Below are 19,789 nucleotides of genomic sequence, written 5' to 3'. Positions count from 1 at the left end.
CGGCTACCACTACACTTGCTAAGAAATGGCAATTTAAAGTGCTGTCCTTCATTCCTGCCCACGCCACCAAGGAAGAGGACCTGTGGCATTACTCAGCCACATTTTAGCTCTGCATAGCCATAGTAGTGCTCAGTCTGATGGAATAAATCCCCCATCTGCTGTTTTAATGGATACGCATATAATACAAACTAAATAAATACCGATATACAGCTTTATCAAACTCTGCACCCAGTAGATGGATGGAACCAGCCGCAGAGGATACCAACACATCTCTTGATCCTCTCTCTTTATTCAAATAAATGTCCAGAGGCAGAATCTGAGGCAAGATCTGTGTGAAGAATTCCCATATGGAGAGAGAAGAGAAGTGAGAACCCCTTTGTGCTAAGTAGAGCACAAACACAGAACAAAAAGACAGTCCCTGTCGTAAAAACCTTAGACAACCGACAATACATTGATACAGATGGACCGATATTGGAGTACTAGGCAACAATGAGACACTATTGGTCAACCTGATTGGCTCTGCTGTTGTATTTCTTTATAGATGCCACTCCTTGAGGGAAAGCTCTCTCACTGAAGAATGTTTTATATTTGGAGCTTAACATATTCAGGCTTGGGCTCTGTCTGGTATCTCTTGGCAAGGAGTTCCATAGCCAGGTCCCATCATGGAGAACTCTGTTCCCCAGCCTAACAGCCTAACCCCGCATCTCTCCAGCTTCATAATCGCTACAGAGCGTAGCTGTTTTGAGGGCCATGGAGGATGAGGTGGTCTCCACAATAGCCAGGTCCCATTACGGGCTTTAATAAGTGAAAACTGGACTTGGCGTTGTCGTTTACAATGAACAGAGAATGAGTGAAGTTTGCAAAACGCAGGTAAGATGTGTTTCTATCTGCATTCTTTACTTCTGAGGCATGCTGATACATGCTAGACCAACTTCAGCCTCTCTGTGGCATTTTTAATCAATATCAGGTGAAGAGAGTTACAGCAGATTAATTTTGAGGTGAAAATGAACAACTTCCTGGCTTTTCAGTGGTGGAAGAAAAGCATTCCTCAGTACTGTGGCAAACTGCAAACTGTGGAGTAGTGATCAGTCCAATCTGATCCAGAGGCGTCATACCCACTTGAGCATCTGCTTTCTTGTACCCTATGTTTTTAGTAAATTACGTGTCTTCCCTTTGCCACCAACACCATTTATATGTCTCGTGGGTTAAGTTTGACTCATCTGCTCTTCATCCATCCACAGATCTCTTCCAGGCATTGTCACATCTCAGGCTCTGTGTACATGGCAAATTAGGGGTGTGATTCCCAGCTTGTGAGAGCTGGCCTGTGAAAGATAGTAGCATAGCCACAGTAACACAGGCAGCAGCAAGTACAGACCCATGGCGTTCAGGTGGGTCTGTATGGGAGCCGGCTGGTCCGCACTATCACTGTGTGTACAACGCTACTCTTTTTAGCGTTCTAGTTCAATGAGAGCTAGTGCAAGTATGTCTACGTGAGCTGGGAATCACACCCATAATTTACAGTGTAGCCATAGTCTCGGTGACGATAAAGGCTATGTCAGGGAGAAGGGAGATGGACAGTTGGCTAGCAACTACATATTGGTGCACACAAACCCATGGTATCTCATAATCCGATTAGTCTCATGTAGATGCTTTGCTTGATTTCAATATGAAAAGAGGTCCCCTACCTTTAAGAGGTACTTGTCAAAGCGGATCATGGCAAAATATGACCTACCTTTTTATTTAAAACAATAATTAAGCGAATACATCCCATGTAATTCTTTATATGACTAAACCTGCAACAAAGTATCAGGAACCCTACAATAATAAACCTGTGTAAATACACCAAGAATGAAAAAAACATTTTAGTGAATGTCTCACATTTAAGTTTCCAAGGGACTAATATAAGAAATAAGGAGAAATAAATATTTTCAAAATTCTTCCTTCCACACCAAGAGTGTTCTTTTAAATCATCTAGGGCAGATTCTCTGCTGCGCTCAGTTTCTGCTGAGTGCAGGGACAGGCGGGTTGTCAGACAGCCAGTTATGGCTCTCTAATTCTCTGCCCCAGCCTCTGCACAAATTATGGCACCCTAGTGATATTGTCCCCCCACCCCATTTGTGCTGCAGCAACTCTACCCCAACCCGAACATGCACTGGGTGGAGGGAGAAGGAAGCAAAGGAGCCAGTTCTGTGAATAGGTATCCACAACAGAGAAACCAATATCACAACTGGCACCTTTGGCAGTCTCCAGAGAAAGGCTGAGGACTGAACTGCCTGCTACAATGCTCTGAATCAGGGTTCAGGTATGCTGGCAAGGCAGTCAGTGGAGGCTTGGTCTGCGTTGTACTTCACCTGTTCTATGGATGGTGGACTTGACTCTCCTAGGCTGTTTATTCATCTGCTTACAGGAGCACCCAGTTTACATGGATACATAAGTAAAGTTAAACTAAACTGCACTGGCTGGTGTCTGCACCAGTCTAACCACTGGAATTGGTGGATACTGACTCCTTCCATGTGAAAGCAGTATAATCTTTTGTAACCCTTGCCCATGCAATGTGATTGGGAGCACGAGAGAGACTAGCCTCTTATCAGCAATCCTGTGCGTACCACCTTTGAGATAGCATACACATAGTAGCGGCTTAGTAGGCTATACCTCTCTAGCACCCCTTTTGGGAGATGGTGGGTGTTGCTCCTGATCTGACGGGAGTGGAGATCTGTCCCACCACAAGAGGTAACAACATTTATTGTAGCTCTCAATGCATTTTCAGGGGAAATAAATTAGTGAACCGGTAATAAAGCAGCAAAGACACTGCCTTGCACGCCCTTATGCTGGGGTATCCCCTCTCATCAAAATGGCTGCCTTTACCAATAGAATAAGAAACGCCAATTTCATCTGTAGCACTTATTTTCAGCTGCATTTCTCAATGTAGGCAGAGCAAGAAATGTCTCAGCAGCAGATTGTCTTTATGAAAATGGGTATATTGTATTTTCCTTTTAAGCACACATCTGTGTGTTGGCTGATCTCCATTTCACTCTTAAGAAAATATGCCGAAGCCAGAATTCACCCTGAATAAAGTCTTTTCACAGTGCCTGAGCTTCCTGTGATGATGTTATCCACATGGGATGTTAGCAGGGTCAGTCAGTCCTTTTTTGCTTGGCAGGAACTGAGGGAAGGTATTTTCCAACCTGTGTCATTTGTTAGTTGAGCAACAAATACAAATTTATAGCCAGCAGAACTGTGCTACACTTTACTACAGAAACCTGAAACCAGGTGAAACTCTCCTGGCTTCGGGTTACAGCATAAACTCAGAACTCAGGCCACAGCTGCCAAAAGAGCCACATGTTGGGAATTCTCCCCAGAAATTCATTCGCTACCAGCATTGAGAAGTGGAGGCTCCAAGCCCCTGAACTGCAAAGGGTTAACTATCGTTGCACAGTACAGCTCAGGGACACTCTGCCAATGCAGCTCCCAAGTGTGTGCATTGACTCTGTGGCACACACATTGTTGGGAAGCTGGCTGCTGCTCAATTGCGTCTGAAAGTTCTACTGGCACCAAGGTATGACGCATTTGCACAGATCCAACCAAAGTCCAACACAAGCCTGGAACCGTTCTGCTGCACTATAACCAATCTCAGAGATTTAACTAACAAGAAATGTCTCATAAAATCACCTCCGCAAGAGAAGCTACCCCGAGATTCTACTTGCTTCAGTTCCATTCATCTCTTCAGTTGTGATGGGCATAGCAGTCGTTGAGAAAAAAACACTCCCTTGGCATACCTGCTGCATTCTGGCAACCTGTTAGTTTGTGCAGAGCCATATAAAACTACATCTGAGATTGCACCCACAGTTTTCATGGCAGGGAACATTAGGCCTGGTGAGGAAATACATTTCAAGTGCTGACATCCTGCCTCAGTGTATCCTGTATGCATCTGCACTCTGGGTCTTCAAATAATCCCCGTTATAGTTTTACAGTCACATGAGTTTTAGGCTGGAAGCATTTCATCAGAAGCAAAGGTCACTCACCTCCTGAGTGTTCAGGATCTTTTCCAAGTGACCCTGATCCCGGTAGAACATTTGTTCTCGGTGTATCTTCTCCAACCACTCCTTCTTCTGCTCCCATTGATGGTACACATTATCCTTTTCTTCCAACAAAGCCCACAACTTCTGCTGGATCTGAAGGTGGTACACAAAGGAAAACCCGTCTTAGTTGTTGTAGCTCATGGGATTAGGGGAAGGCATGTAGGAGAAAGCAGAGCTGGGAGTGGCCTCTTCGATGGCACTTTGGGCAAAGTTATCAAACAAGGGAGAGAAGGAATAAATGTTAGCACTTGTATAAGGGCAGAGAAGCTGAGGGGTGTCCAGTTTCATGTGAGGAGGAATATTTGTGACAGTGTATGTCTGTGTACATATGTTGGGGCCCATTCCAAACATAAAGCAATAGTAGCTGTTTCTTAGGCTCCTTCTCCAGAATTTATTCCTTGTTATCCATGGCCCCCATGGTAGGCACAGAAAGGAGAGAGACTGGAATGAGGTGTCAGCACCAGGGCTGTGTGCCATAAAGCAAGCGCGTATGAACACATGGAGCATCCGTGTTGAAATACATGGTATTCCAACTGCCAAAACTGTTGGTGTCCACAGGCCTCCGACTATCAGCATTGACTTCTTATTCTTTCAACTGTGCTTGTATGTTCAAAGCCTTTCACAGGTTGGGAATTGGGAAGATTACTAGTTATGGTAGGTGCACACTGCAATATTTAATAAGCACTCAGAGATAGGTTGGTCAGAGGAGAAGGCACGGCACTTTTTATTAACTACAAGAACGCTGCTCATGCTTCTGGAAACAACAAAACCTGATCCTAAGGTACACGATCTGCACAGAGCAAAGTTCGGAGGGCGTCGGGGGGTCTTATGTTTAAGACTCACCTGACCTGGACACAGCCTGTGCTTCAAGCCGGTCCCCTACATGGGCTGCTAGACCTTCACCAGGTACACTCATTCACAAGGAGTTGAATGACAGGTTGATGTCCTGTCTGGGTACAGTACATGTTTTTAGCTCTGAGCCATTATGATTTGTCCTTGTTTCTTGCTTGTTGTAAACAGAGAATTGGTTGAAGTCTATCAACCCTCAAGCAGATCTGAGGACAGTCAAATTAGAGCTGTGATTTGTGCTATCCCTTTAGTTTCTTACATTGTTGCTAGCCATGTCTCGAATACAAGGTTTTATTTTGTGACAATGTATTTTATTGCAGCAGTGGTTAATATTTTGAAAAAGTGTCCTATCATAACTTCTGTTATAAAGGTTTAGCAGAGCGTCCCCTACAACCTAATGGGCCAAGGTTTCACTGAAGAGAATGTCAAATATTTTTTTATAAGATTTTGTATATAAATGATCAAAATGTATTGCTCTCCAGCAATTGCATGGGTGGAGGGTAGTTAGCCTACATCCCTTCCAACAGAGATGTTAGCTGTTGGAGTTCATTTTGTTGGTGATTATTGGGTTGTAAGAATGGGAGACACATTGGAATACCCTCCATCATGAGAAACTGGTGGTTGTATGGGAATTTTAGAGGATGCTTGTCCTAGTACCCTAGAATTCAGCTTCCCATCTTTCTTTTTTTTTGGGCTGCATAAAGTTTGCCAGTTATTCCTTTAGATTTTCTTATGTGTTTGAGCCTTTTCAGTATATTTGCCCAGTCTGGTCTAGTGTGGAGGTAGTGCCATAACTGGAAGGCAAGAACTTGTAAAAATCCAATCCAGGAAGTAAGTAGCATTGTCTCGATTGCTCAAAAGATCCCAAACTTCTCAGATAACCCAAACTCTGCTTTGGCAGGTATTTGTTGATTCCCACATGGGTCCACCCTCATGTATGAAGTGGTATGAAAGAACATTTATGTGTGTCGAAGGCAGATATTCTACTGAGTTGGGTGTGGATCATGACATGTGTGTGTGTGTGTGTGTGTGTGGGTTTATGTATCCAAGACCAGCTTGAGTGCAGAATGGTATCTGTGACAGTATTGAGCTGTTCTGTATGTGACTGTGAACCCAGATATGCTATTAAATGGTTTCTGTTGACCTCTTTTGATATTTTCTCTTCCTGCAGCAGCGACTGTCCTAGCTGTGCCACCCGATTGTATGTCTCCTCTCGTGCCTCGATCTCTGCCAACAGCTGCTGGTGTTGGGTAAGCCTCAGGCTGCTAGTGGATATATCCCGGATTGTCTCCTCAGTCTTCATTTCCCTCATCATCTCTGCTGTCCAGGAGAAATAGTCCCACACCTGGAACCCAAGAAAAAGTCCAGGGTCAGGTTAGTCTCAGGCTTAGGTTATCAGACTGGTACATCACTGCATAATTGTTCATCTTTAAATAACAGATAATGCAGCTGTAGAGAACAAGGATAATATTCTATTAAGGCTTGTAATGCTATTATGAACCTCAACAGGGAAGTACTAAAAGCTCAGAGGAACATCTGCTTTCAGTATTAAAAAACCCACAGGCCTTTTGTTGTAACATCAGAACCACAACAACATTGTGCAATGTCTCATCAGCAATAACAGGATGTTTTCTGTTCCCCTTCAGACATCTCTGCAGTGTGCTATACAGATTTTCTTCAAAATTCTGCAGGCAGATAGTCACAGTTAGAATTTCGGAGACAGCATTTGAAGCTCTCAGCTGGGGCAGTGATGTACAAGAACACGCACCAAACACCTGAGAATTATTTTCAGAATGTGGCTGAGGAAAGTTGTAAAGCTAAAAATAATTCTACATGTCTGTGTGCACAGTTTTGTGCACCTAACTGATTGAACCCCAACCTGCCCACTTACTGTTGATCTCTCATTTGAGTGTACAATAAAGGTTGTGCTCCTGTGAAAAACAGGAGGGCATGGGATGCTCGTGGGAAGATTACTTAACTTTTTGTGATATTTAAACTGTCCCTGGGCTATCTGAGGTGATCTTGTGGATATGGATGGGTCTGTTTGTTAATTAGTGTATTTGAAACAGATTGTCAAAGGCCTCCAGAACATTGCATGGGTGCTCTTTTATTGCAGAGTACTAAAACTCCACCGCAGAAAATAAATAATCATGCTTCATTTGCATGCGTGATTGCATGCTTTGCACTCAGATGCTTCATTTTGAAAATTTAATCAATTATAAATGGGTGCCGTGACCAGTGACCATGATTTGTACGCGACCCTCACCAGTAACTATGATAATTTTTGAGGAGGTCGTTTCAGTGCATGTGTGCAGATTTCATTTCAGCTTGCACGGCTGTAATTCAGAGTCAGGGCTGGCTATCACGCAAGTCACTGACATTCCACTTGATACAGTGCAAATATCTCAGGCTCACTGAGATTTAAGTGTTTGGGAAAAATCCGATGAAGTGAGCTGTAGCTCACGAAAGCTTATGCTCAAATAAATTTGTTAGTCTCTAAGGTGCCACAAGTCCTCCTGTTCTTTTTTCATAAATCTAGGGCTATTCAGAGCATTGGAATGAACCAGCAGCCACAGGGTTTACTGAACTATTGCTGGAAATATGCGAGGACAGAAAAGACTCCATTCTATAGGAGACTCTTGAGCAGAGCAAGCCTGAAACCACATAGAGTCTAGTGCAAACTTCAGCACATGGGTGCCCATGCCCTTTACTAAACCATGAAACCCACTTTAAACCCTGCTTCCACTGAGGGTTCCTCCAGAGATTTGGAGCCCTCTGCTGTCATAGGACCCGTGGTCACTAGGGCCAGCCCTGCTGTTTAGTCACAATGAAATCAAACCTGACACAATGCAGAGGGAAGCACTAGATAACCCAGGAGAAGTCCCTTTCTACGGTAATGATTATTTGATTTCTTTAAATTAAAGGATTCACAACATGAACCAGGACAAATGAATACACAGTTGTCTCTTTATCTAGAAATCAACAAAGTAAAAATATTACCTCTTATTTGTTACAACTGCCTTTCACATAATTTCAATGGCCCCGAAGAGCACTCAGCCCAGCTAGAAAGAAGGGAAGCAGCACGACCCTTTGTGCTCACCAGAACCGGGGGGCATTTGGCAGTGAGCCAGAACTCAGCTGCAGGTTAGAGCAGCATGCTATCCTCTGCACCAGCTGCCTACAGCACCGTGGGGTCATTCCTAGAGCTGAGCAAACAATTGATCTTTCAGTTCAGTGGCTGAACCAAAGAAATCCCCCAAAATATTTGGTTAATTTGCAACCAAATCCGAATTTTTCAGTTTTTCTTATTAAAACAGAACTTGAAAAAATTGGTTTGGGTCAAAACAAAAATACTTCCGAAGTTGATTCCAATTGATATTTTGTTTTGAAACTGCCGATTAGAAACAAAATGTTGAAATGGTCCATTGTCACTCATTCCCCTATATACATGCACATACAGATGACACCCACAGAATCATCCACTTGTCCATTCCCTTATCAACGCTCATGCTTACATGGACAGACAGGTGTTGGTTTGCAGAGATACTGAGGATTAGCAATTACCATCGACTTCAACGGGATTTTGCAGGTGCTCACACTCTGAGAAAATTAGGTTTACCTCCTTCTCCACCTGCACATTGATGTCAACTTCTGCCACTTGCCCTACAAAACATACACCCTCATATATGTCCACATATGAACATCCCTTGCACACTGGCACAATATTTCCCCATCTATTAATATATACTCACAACTGTGAGCTCTCATACACTTAGCAAATGGCATGCACAAACACCTGTCTGTGCTCACATTCTGTCACAAAGACCTGTGTGCCAGACACACATGCTCATGCTCACATAACATGAAGTCAGATTTCTTTGTGCATTAACAGACAAAATACAGAAGGCAGGAGTGCTCACATCTGCTTGAAATTGGTAAAGCCTGCAGGCCTGTTCCAAATGTTCCCTGCGCTGTTCCACTTTAGACTTCAGGGACTCCCAGTTCTCCACTACTGCTTGCTGCTTTGCTTGCAGGTCTGCCACCTGTCTCTCAGAGCACCGGGCCAGCACACTGTCTGCAGCATCAATCAGCTCCTGCAGCTGCAGTGGGGAGAAAGTCATCATGTAGGTTAAGAAGGGGAAGATCATGGAGGGCCTGTTAGCATCACAGAAATGATAAGACCTATATCAACTGCATGAGGCATCAGAATTCAAATTACACTCTTCAGAAGACAGTTTTCTCCTGTGCCAGCTATAGTCACATATAACTATAGTGACAGTAACAGTGACATCCAGTGTCTGCTGAGGTTCATCACAGCAGTGCAAATGTCTCATTACCTATTTCAGGTCACAGCTCCTCTTTCCACTGTCCCATTTGTAAAAATGGGAGGCGGTGAGGGATGTGTCAGATATGGCTATCCCAGGAGAACAAATGTCCCTACCCTGTTTTTGATAGGGGTTGTTTAGATTTATCACAGATAGGTTCTTTATGGATATTTGTCTTGCCTCATTTCCCTTTAAAGGTCTCATGCAGCTGGTTTGGTTAATTCCAGTGTGCCATTCCTTATGGATAGCCCAAGGTCTAGGTGTCAGGCCCTTGCCCTTTCAGTGGTATGCTGCCTTAGTAACGTCAATGTAACATATTGTCAGTACTCTGATGTTGCATTTATTAAACTGGGTTACCAAGAGACAAACTGCATGAATTTCATTCTTACAGCCAGAGCCAAGCATGTCTCTTTGGACAAAACAGGACTCTGTCCGAATAACAGCACTTTTCGTGATCTGAGCCTTTTAAAAAGTTTGTATAACAAGCCCCAGCCTCATATTCCCAACTTGCCCTCCTCTCTCCAACCTCCTAAACCTGTCAGAATTCCTAAAGTCTATCCCAGTGAGCTCCCACCTCCGCCTCCCCTTCCATAACTCCCTCTACCAGCTGGTGAATCCATTGCTGGGCACAGCAATGGAAAAAGCATCTCACTATTCATTGGATGCCTCTCTCATCCGACGAGAGAGGCATCCAATGAATAGTGGGATGCTTTTGACAGGAGGGATAAGCCTGGCATAAGCACCCATTTCAAGTGGTTATCAGAATCAACCTTCTGATCCATTTCAGAGTCAGCCCGAATTATAAAGCCTGTCTTGTTTTTAATGTTTTAAACCACCCACTTCATACCTATCACCGATACTCAAAGACATTAAAAGAAAGAGCAGGCTTTGAGGGAGACCATTCCAAGCTCTGACAGACAAGTTAACTGTGGGAAAGCGTTGCTGGAGCTGGCTTGGAATCCAGGCTGTTGGCTGCACATTAAAGAGTGTGAGTGACTGATCTCACCTGCTGCTCATTCCCTAAGAGCTCGCGTTCAAGGGCCGCATGTTTGCGGAGCTGGGACTGCACGCCACTCATGTCCTTAGCAGTGTCATCGGGGATGCTCTTGGACTTCTCCTAGCAAGGAAAGAGTTAATAGGAGCTTTGTTAATGAACACCCCAAGGCACAAACATTAAGAGTCCACTTCTGAGAGCTTTACTCATGTTACAGGGGACCTATCTTACTCTGCAAGCAGGGCTGGATTTCCAATTAGGCACAGTAGGCACGTGCCTAGGGGCTTTGGCATTCTAGGGGTACCTAAAAGTTAAAAGTGGGGTAAAAGTTAATATATACAGCTCCCCTGCGGGCGGCCAGGTTCCTGGCATGGGTTGGTGGCTGCCCAGTGTGTGGGGCTAGAGCAGGGTGAGTGTCTGAGTCAACCCGCCTGGGGGCGCTGTGAGCCGTGGCCAGGTGGGGCGGCTGCTGAAAGTGCTGGGAGTGTACCAGCCCCTTTCCAATCTCGGCCACCCTGCTGCCTCCACCCCTTGCCGGGGAGGGAGAAGGAGGGGCATGACTGGTGCCCCATTCACGGGCAGAGGCAGAGCACGGCTGCCACGTCATGCTGTAGGAGGGATGGAAGACAACTGGGAAACTGCTCGCCATGGGGAGAGGTACAGTCCCCACCTTGCACCTCACCTGGGGTGGGTGAGCTGTGCCCTGGCTCGGGCTGAGAGCGCCGTGCGTGGCGGAGGGTCTCGTGCCTTCCTGGGGAGGCTGAGTTTATATTTTGTTTTTTTCATTTTTTATGGAAAACATGAAGGTCAGCTGTAGGCAGGGGGAGGGAGGGTGCTGAAGATGCTGTGCCTAGGGGCGCATAAGGTGTAAATCCGGCCCTGTCTGCAAGTAAGGACTTCTCACGGGGACTGTTCAAAGGTACTGCTCAATATAAAGCTGGCAGAATCTGGCCCTAAGACATTATATGGAATCTGAGTGTAACCCACTGGCAGTCTGTGTTACAGCTCCCCCTAGTGGTCAGGCCACTAAAGGATAATAGCCTACTACTGCTCCACTTAATGGAGTAACTTTAGCTGAAATGGTAGAGGTCTGTACTGAAGTGCTGAAGGCTCTATGTACACAGGCTACTGAAGACCCATGCGGTAAGAGTAAGAGAAAGATGACCCACTGACACAAGGGGTATCCAGAGACACATAGAGCAGCAGACAATTCATCAAGTATGCTGAGATCTACCCTGGACTGACCCTTTTGATTTAAAAACAAAATTATTTGGAGAATCCCTTGCATTTGGTTGCCAAGAATTCTTTTCAACATGTAAAATGGTAATGTTCTAGAAAAGACAGATGAACACAATGAGGCAGTGGGGCATACAATACCTTTTAGGCTGGCCTAATGGACTAGAAGTAGCACTGTGTGCTATGATGCATGACTACCTCTCAGCCCACAGAAATAAAAGTCTGACCAGGCTTGTGACAAGGGTAAGCCTTGAATAGCTCTTGTAGTGGCACCTGATGACCTACTCAGAAGAGGCATTGGTAATTAGTTGCGGGTCTCAGTCCACTTCTTTGACAACAGGCCTTCGCAACATACAAACCATCACTACAACTGCCACCGGTTGGCAGCAGTCTCAGCTGAGAGCCCAACGAATGAATGGTCATGACTATGGAATGACCATTCTAACCTTAGGTGTAGTACATCCAGGTTACCATTGAGGTCCATTAGCAGGGCAGCCTGAGGGAAACATTGCCGCTGGCTGGCCTGACCCAAACCTATGGATAAACCAAGAGTCTGGGCCTGTAGAGCTTTCAGTCCAGCACTTTTGTCACAAAATTAACTACTAATACATTTACGCATATACACAGTCTCTCAAAATCCCAGGTAGTATCTCGTGAGATAAGGGGACGGATTCTCCACTCACTTACAATAGCTCAAATCAGGAGTAACTCCATTTAAGTCAACAGAATTATGACAGTGTGAGTAAGTGGAAAATCCAGCTCATAAAGTAGCAAAATCCTACTGCTTTGCTCGTTGGAAGCCATGTTGGATTTCCTCCTCTGATTCACACTTAAGGAGATGCCTTTTTGTTGGAAAATCCTCTCTCTAGTGTAGAGAGAGCCAATGCTGTAAAGGGGAGCCCAATGAGGCAGTGAACAACAAGACCTTTTTACTCTGGCGTGATGGACTAGAACTAGCATGAGAGTATGTGCTGCAATATGAGGCAATTTAGTCCAGCCTCAGCCTCTTGCTGCTCACACAGCTCGGCAGGTGTTTAGTGACTTATACAGCTCCAGCAGCTGCTCCTGCCAGCAGATCAAGTTCAGTCTTTGAGGGATTCCATAGGTGTCTTTCTCAGCACTTCTGGTCAGAGTGGGCTTGTGAGGTATGGGTCTTTTCTGCAGGGAAACTCAACAAGCCAAAGGTAGGAATGGTGGGTGTCCTAGAGACCCTTACAGCACTAGGCAGAAATTAAAGACCCACATCCTGTGTTTTTTCACCATGATTTTTACCTCAATGTGGGTGAGGGCATCTGTCAGGTCTTGGTAACTCTTGTGAATTGCCTCCGCATCCTTCAGTCGCTCGCCTCGTAACCAGGTCATCTCCAACAACTCTTCCCAGGAGTTCCTGCAAAGGGCCATGGAGAAACAGACCATGCAAGGGTGTGAAATGGAGACAAATAAGATGACTAGGAGGAGCAACAATTTTAAAAAGACCCCTGTTTAGTCTCTTGCTTCAGCCACCATGCCTGGGTGAGGTGATTCCCTTGCAGCAGTGAGTGTTTCCCATCACTGAGTCAATCTTACAACAGTTCCTGTCAAGGTCAAATGTAGGCTATTCAAATACATGCCATAGTAGGATCCCAAGGAGGTAGCAGCAGAAAGGCAGTCAACAAAAATAAAAGGTAAATCTCCCACTCAGTTGCACTGTATTTTTGTGAGCAGTTTATGCCACAGCAGGCTTTTTTACATTTTATTTGTGATGTGTAATAGGATGATTGAAGCCAAATGGTTTAGGTGCTATTAAATTTCTAAGAGATTCAGATTTCTACTTCCTGGACTGGATTTTGGTTTGCGGGTACGCGAAGGGCCCATCTCATGTGTATCATAGCCCACAGCAGGAGAATGAAAATATGAGAACCAGGGAGGGAGAGCCTAAGAGGTAAAATTAGAAGCATGACAAAGTCAGATGAGTATGTATAAAAGGAGGGCTTGTGAGCATACCTGAAGAATGAACACACTCAAACAGAAAAACGTTAATTTTTTAGAATGCTTAGAAAAACTAAATCTGTCTGTGTAACTACAGATGGAGAGTGAGAGAGAGGAGGAAAAAGAGTGGTGTTACTCTGCTTACGCTCCAGCCACAATCCTGGAGCAGCTTGATGTTTCAAATAATCAGCAGAGAGACTGTGAACAATGCTGACATTTAAATAGTCCCTATTAGCCTTCAGTGTTACCATGCACTGAGATGAATGGGGCAGCTCGCACCTCTCCATGATATTAACTCTAACTGTCAGATTCTGAAAGACTGCATTAGATTCATTCATGTTTGGCAGGTTGTCTTCACAACCACTAGTAATAACAAGGTAGTCCTGACTTCTCATTTATGCTAAGGCCCCCTTACACCTTGGTGGCAGGGTAAAGAGGCCCTAGTGTAACTGAGAATCCAGGGCCTCCATTCTTTTTAAGTGAAAGGTAACATTCTGCAGAAATTATGTGCCTCTGTGGAATACCAGCCTAGTTCAGCTCAATTCAACCACAGTTTTTATCTGATCCATGAACAATTTCAATGTTTTGACTTTTTTTATACCTAGCTCTTTCATAGCACTTTTCTCAACAGGTCTCAAAGTGTTTTATAAAGGAGGTCAGCTTCACAATCCTCATTTTAAAGCTGGGGAAACTGAGGCACAGAGTGGGGGGGCGGGGGGAATGACTTGCCCAAGATCATCCAGCAGGCAGTGGCAGAGCTGGGAAGAGAACTTAGGTCTGAATCCCAGTCGAGTGCTCTATTCACTGACCATGCCAACCGGATCATAAAGACACAACTAACCTCCTAGCAGCCCAGTTAAATGATTCCCTTTAAAATGACACAGGACTCTCACTGATACTGCTTGTTAAAGGTCTCTGGTCCACTGCACAAGCTGCCAAATCAGAAAGCTGATACTATGATGATTTTTTTTAAAGAACAAGGCATGTTGGCTGTCCCGTGCCAATGAAGTTGCCACTGGCATCATTTCAGAACAAGCCACATCTCCTTTCTGGTCCTCATTGTCGTACATTTATTAACTAATGAATTGTGTGGGCATGTCTTCCACTTTCCTGGATTTCTTCCCATTTGGTCCCCCAAGGTAGGAACTGAAAGAAGAATGAAGAAAAGAGCCAGTGCTAGTCTCTTACCGTAGCTCCTTCTGCCTCTGCCGGATCTGTCTGGATTCCGAATGCCCATGGTCCAACAAGTTCTCTGCCAGCTGCTGGTAAGCTGCAACTCTCTTAGCAGCCATTTCCATCTGGTGCTGGAACGTATCATATTTGGCACAAAGATGCTTTTCAAAGAGGAACAAAAAACAGGGATCAGACTTCGTTTGGGAAGCTACTGTTCCATGTGGATATCTGCTCAGCTGCCTACTGAATATAGCCCAACGGCAAGCAATTGGCAGGTGACCTTAGGGAGATGAAGCTTGACTGTGAGTAAATAATTTTGCTCCAAAAGACCAACAAGGTCTATAGATTAGCTAGAAAAATGAAAGAATGTTGCTAGCTCTACGATGCAGGTAGAGGCAGAGAGCATATTGCAAATGGTAGAAGCATCCCAAAATAAAAAATAACTGGACACCTGATCTAACTTATTGCAAACATACAATGAAAATTAAATTGAGTTCATATTATTAAATAATATACACATAAGGTATGAATACACATGTATATTCAGTGCTAAATTTTCAGTCCGCCTCAGTCCAACCTCCATGTTTGTGGACACAATTTTGCACAAGCCAAGGTTTTTTTAAAAGGGGTATATAAAGTGAGTGGCCTAAATGAGTGGCTTGATTTTCAAGAGTGGTGAGCACCTAACAGCTCCTACAGACTTCAATGGTAGATGAAGATAGATAGTTAGATGTCTACCCATTAATATTTGTGACCAAAATCTATTAAATGGACACTACTTTGAGTATCTGGTGATCAAAATATAGAGTGGACCTGAGCCACAATGCTCAGCACTGGGACTGGATCCAAATCTCAATTTCCCAAAACATAGGCATTTTAGGATTCAGTGTTCCAGTATGACTCATTACAGAGACAGACCCAAGTCACCGTGCACAGATCCAGTCCTGTAATCAAATCCAAAACTCCTGTTGAAAATGTTTGTGGCAGGAGTTGGAGTCAGAGTTCCGATTCTGGCTCATCACCAATTGAAAATCATTCATTAATGTTCACGATGCACTTTGAGAACCTTGGAAGGAATGGACTGTATGTTATGAAATAGTATGATGTAAATGACATAACCATGCAGTGACTGTCAGGGCTAGAAAATCCCTCATGGGTCTCATCTAGTCTACCTCCCGTATACCAATTAGGACTATCCTCTAAGTAGTAGTAATCTCCTAATGGTGAACATCACCCTTGTGCAGAAGGCCTACACAAGACCTCTTCAGCACTTAAGTGTTACTAAACTGTAACTGTCTTTAATGCTATTGCTTCAGTTATTTCCCTTGGAAAAATTTTCCATTACAATAAAATTCAGTGATTGACCAAAGTCCACTCTTTATTCTCCGAACAGGGTACAGCACAAGCATGTTATGGTGAGTGAACCCCACTTAGGATGGGACATAGCTCAGTCTCCATGGTCTATTCAATCCATGCTCTAACAACTACAGTACCAACTGTGTTGGTGGTTTTTGTGATGCAGACTTCTGTCAGCTAGGCACTGAATGAAAGCCACTCCTACCAAGGTCAACCCTAATGAATATAACTTAATCAGCCATGCAAAATACCAGTGTTTCAGAAAACAAAGTCTCATAACAAATAGTTTTGAACAGTTATACAGAAAACCCTCCCATCTGAAGCCTTCGCCTCAGGCTTGCTTCACAATTCTGATGTAAACCTTCTTCTCAGGCCTAGCTCATTTCACTCTCCCCTTCCTCCAAGGACTACTCCCAACCTCTTTTAACAGGAGTCAACACTCACTTAGCTCTTTTTTAGCCAGCTCCTCTTCTAACAGGGTGGACGTGTTAGTCAACCCTGCCAGCCTGTTACAGCCAATGAAACTATTTTATTTTCTAAGTGTTGTTACTTTTTCCTTTAATAGCTCATTTGCATTTTCTCTTGATCAGCGTTATTCCTTATTTTATTACCTTAATTCCTCTCCTCTCTTCTACCCCCATCCATACTGCTGTCATGATTTTCACTAACTATGACATACTTTATAGAGACAAAGTAGATGAGGTAACATCTTTTATTGGACCAACTTCTGCTGGTGAAAGATACAAGCTTTCCAGCTTACACAAGAGCTCTTATTTAGGTCTGGGAAAGGTACTCAGAGTGTCACAGCTAAACACAAGGTGAAACAGATTGTTTAACATAAGGAGTCAACATGTTGCAAGAGACCATTCAAGGTGAAGTGGGCAGTTAATACTTCTGAAATTGGAGGACAAAGGTGAGTCAGTGGGTTATAGATTGTTGTAATCAGCCATAAATCCAGTGTCTCTAGTAGTCAGTCTATGATTTTTCATGTCTAACAAAGTTATGAATTTAAGCTCCCAGGCTTGTCTTTTAAAAGTATTGTGCCGGTTTCCTTTGAGGATGAGGACTGAGAGGTCAGATATGGAGTGACTGTTTCGTGAAAAGTGTTTGCCCACAGGTGATGCGGTGATTTTGTCTGTTATCATTTTTCTGTGTAAATTCATTTGAAAGCAAAGTGGCTGTCTGGTTTCACCCCCATAGCTGTTATTGGGTCGTATAGTGCACTGGCTGAGGTACAGCACATGTTGTGATAGGCATATGTAGACCCCCGGATCTTAAAAGGTGTGTTGTGGGGGGTGTTGATCATTGTAGCAGTGGAAATATGTCTTGCAGGTTTTGCATCTGCTATTCTGGGGGGGTCTGGTGCCGCTTTGAGTTGGTGGGTACTAGTCTGTGGGGAGCTTGCTTCTGATGATGACCTTGGAGAGATTCAAGGGTTGTTGGAAGGCCGGAAGAGGGGATTTGGGAAAGATTCCTTTCAGGGTGCGATCACCATCGAGTATGGGTCATAACTACTTAATGATACCCCGTATGGGTTCCAATGCAGGGTGAGAGATGACAACTAGCAGCATGTGGTCAGAGGACTTTTTTTTCTTTATACACAGTCACACTCCATACCTGACATTTTTACAGTATGAAATCAGGTAAACTTTGCTTGTGTTTGTTACCATTAACTCACCAGGACATGTTCATAATCACTGCCATAATCATCAGAGCTGGCCACCTGCCTCTGCTGATTGATCCAGTCCTGCAGGTCCTCATACTCCCTCAGATACTCATGCAGACCAAGAGTTTCATCTAGCTTCTTCCCTCTGTTTAGAGAGAGCAACAGGGAGAAATCGGAATATAAATATCTACACAATGCATAAAATAAGGAAGAGAATGAGGGGCTCTCTCCAAGAAAGAAAATTAGGTTCAATCTGAGAGTTCTCACAATAACCCCAAAGACTGGAAATCAAGTTTGAAGGATGGTAGCCTGTAGCCCTGTCAACCTCTTTACCATTCCCCAGCATTGACTAACTGAGCTTTGCTCTGCCTTGATACTAGTGACAGCACAGGAAAATTCCCTCCATTTTTTCCTGATCATTTTTATTTCTACAGATAAATGCGATACTTACGAAAGTGAGAAGGAAATCCACACTACATAGAGCGAGGCTCAGCAAGGCAAGTGCTGAGAAAATCACCTTACGTAGCTCTGCTAATGTTGCCCAACAAGCAACATTCCCACAATTCACTGCACTTCCCTGAGCAAAGATTGCCAGATTGTTTAGGTCTCTTGTGGTACAGTCAAACATCTTTTAAGGACTAGGTGGAGATAAAATAGACCAACTTTCCAGCTGTTAATGTGCCTGGCCAATCAGAACCATGGAAATGGCAGTATTCCCCCAACTCTTGGGACTTTATTGCAAGTCTCCCAATATTTGGTGTTCTTCCTGAAGATAAATCTCCCAGTGATGCACTGCTGTCTCTCCTCTGGTTGAATCACAACTGTGCATCCTGGGAGACATAGTCCAGCCAGTGAAGACCAGATGAGGCACCAGAGCAGCTCAGGCTCACGCTGTTCAATGTCAAAATGAGACCAAACAAACCATTGCTATTATGCCCATCACACCAAAACCAAATATTCTGACATTTCTGAATTCATTTTTTTCTGAACTTTCCATTCCATGAACAATTTCAATGTTTCAACTTTTTTGTGAGGAATCAGGCTGAAAACAATTGTTGACGTATCAGAACTTCCTGAGCCTCTGTAAATTCCAACTTTCAACCAGGCTTGTCTCATTACTAATCTTACAAACTTCCTGGCCTCTCTCTGAATGACATTTCTGTGGGGGCAAGAAATTAAACAATTCAGGTATATATTTGCTTCTTCCTGGTGCTAAATTTGGAGAGTCTAAAAATCTTAGGCATAATCCAGCTCTCTTGGTTTTGAGCATCTAGTCATAAATGGGGGAAGTGACTAATATTACAGGATGAAAGCCCTCTTGTATTAACAAATCCTCAGTCTTAAGGGAAGGTGTAATTCTATCATTACATCTGTCCATTTGGGTAACGCACCAAGAAAACAATAGGCACCACTTCCAGAAATACAATTCCTTTGTTCCACCTGTGAAGTTAGACTCCAACAAGCAGGCAGATGAATAAGTATGTGAGATAATCCAGAATCCAAAATCACTTTGCCCGAGGATGAAGAACAGAAAAGGGGAAATGGGAGGAATTAGCATCTTCAATAGTAAAGAAATCTTATTGAACAGCTCAGGTGCAACAAATGTACAGTTCTTTTTTTTATAATTATTTGTGTAGCACCTCAGTATTGCACAGGGTACAAATATAGACAGTCCATTTCCTGGAGAGCTCACAATGAAACAGACAGAAGAGATATGGGGCATGATCCAAAGCCCACTGAGATCAGTGGAAAGACTCCGCTGCCTGCAATGAGGCAGGTAGTAGAGACAAAAGAGGCAGGTAGTAGAGACAATTATTTTTCTAGCCCATACCTTGCTGTGGCCAGCTCCAGTAACTCCCGGAGCTTAGAGTGAACTTGTTCCTGTGGGGCATCAACCTCATCAAACTGGATGGAGCCAGGGAGAGGAAGGGTTTTGGCAGTTTTACCCAGCTCTAGCATCAAATTCTTGTAAACCTCAATTTCATGTTCCAATGCCTGATAGCAAGAAAAAAATAGCAGAGTAAGTTACCCAGCCCCTACAGTCCATTAACCTTGGTAGCAGCGTCAGCCATGACCAGTGAGGCACCAAAAGGAGAAGCCCAGATTTCCAAAGCAGCATACGGGCTTTCCCTGACACAAACAT

General features: G+C 44.0%; 1 protein-coding gene across 1 annotated transcript in view; it reads right to left on the bottom strand.

The window, feature by feature from the left end:
* The window catches only part of SPTBN5 (spectrin beta, non-erythrocytic 5), a 138,226-nt gene that overhangs the window by 71,460 nt on the left and 46,977 nt on the right, over window positions 1-19,789 (bottom strand). The window contains exons 26-33 of the mRNA XM_043549388.1: window positions 19,478-19,641; window positions 17,659-17,791; window positions 14,640-14,785; window positions 12,756-12,870; window positions 10,260-10,370; window positions 8,849-9,028; window positions 6,073-6,273; window positions 4,023-4,172 (exon numbers count right to left, since the gene is read on the bottom strand). Coding sequence (XP_043405323.1) covers window positions 4,023-4,172; window positions 6,073-6,273; window positions 8,849-9,028; window positions 10,260-10,370; window positions 12,756-12,870; window positions 14,640-14,785; window positions 17,659-17,791; window positions 19,478-19,641 — 1,200 coding nt within the window. The remainder of the gene's footprint in view (window positions 1-4,022; window positions 4,173-6,072; window positions 6,274-8,848; window positions 9,029-10,259; window positions 10,371-12,755; window positions 12,871-14,639; window positions 14,786-17,658; window positions 17,792-19,477; window positions 19,642-19,789) is intronic.

The sequence above is a fragment of the Chelonia mydas genome, chromosome 6 (genome assembly GCF_015237465.2).
Source record: "Chelonia mydas isolate rCheMyd1 chromosome 6, rCheMyd1.pri.v2, whole genome shotgun sequence".
Lineage (NCBI taxonomy): Eukaryota > Metazoa > Chordata > Testudines > Cheloniidae > Chelonia > Chelonia mydas.
Note: the sequence above shows the minus strand (reverse complement) of the source record. Positions and strands in the feature narration are given on the sequence as shown.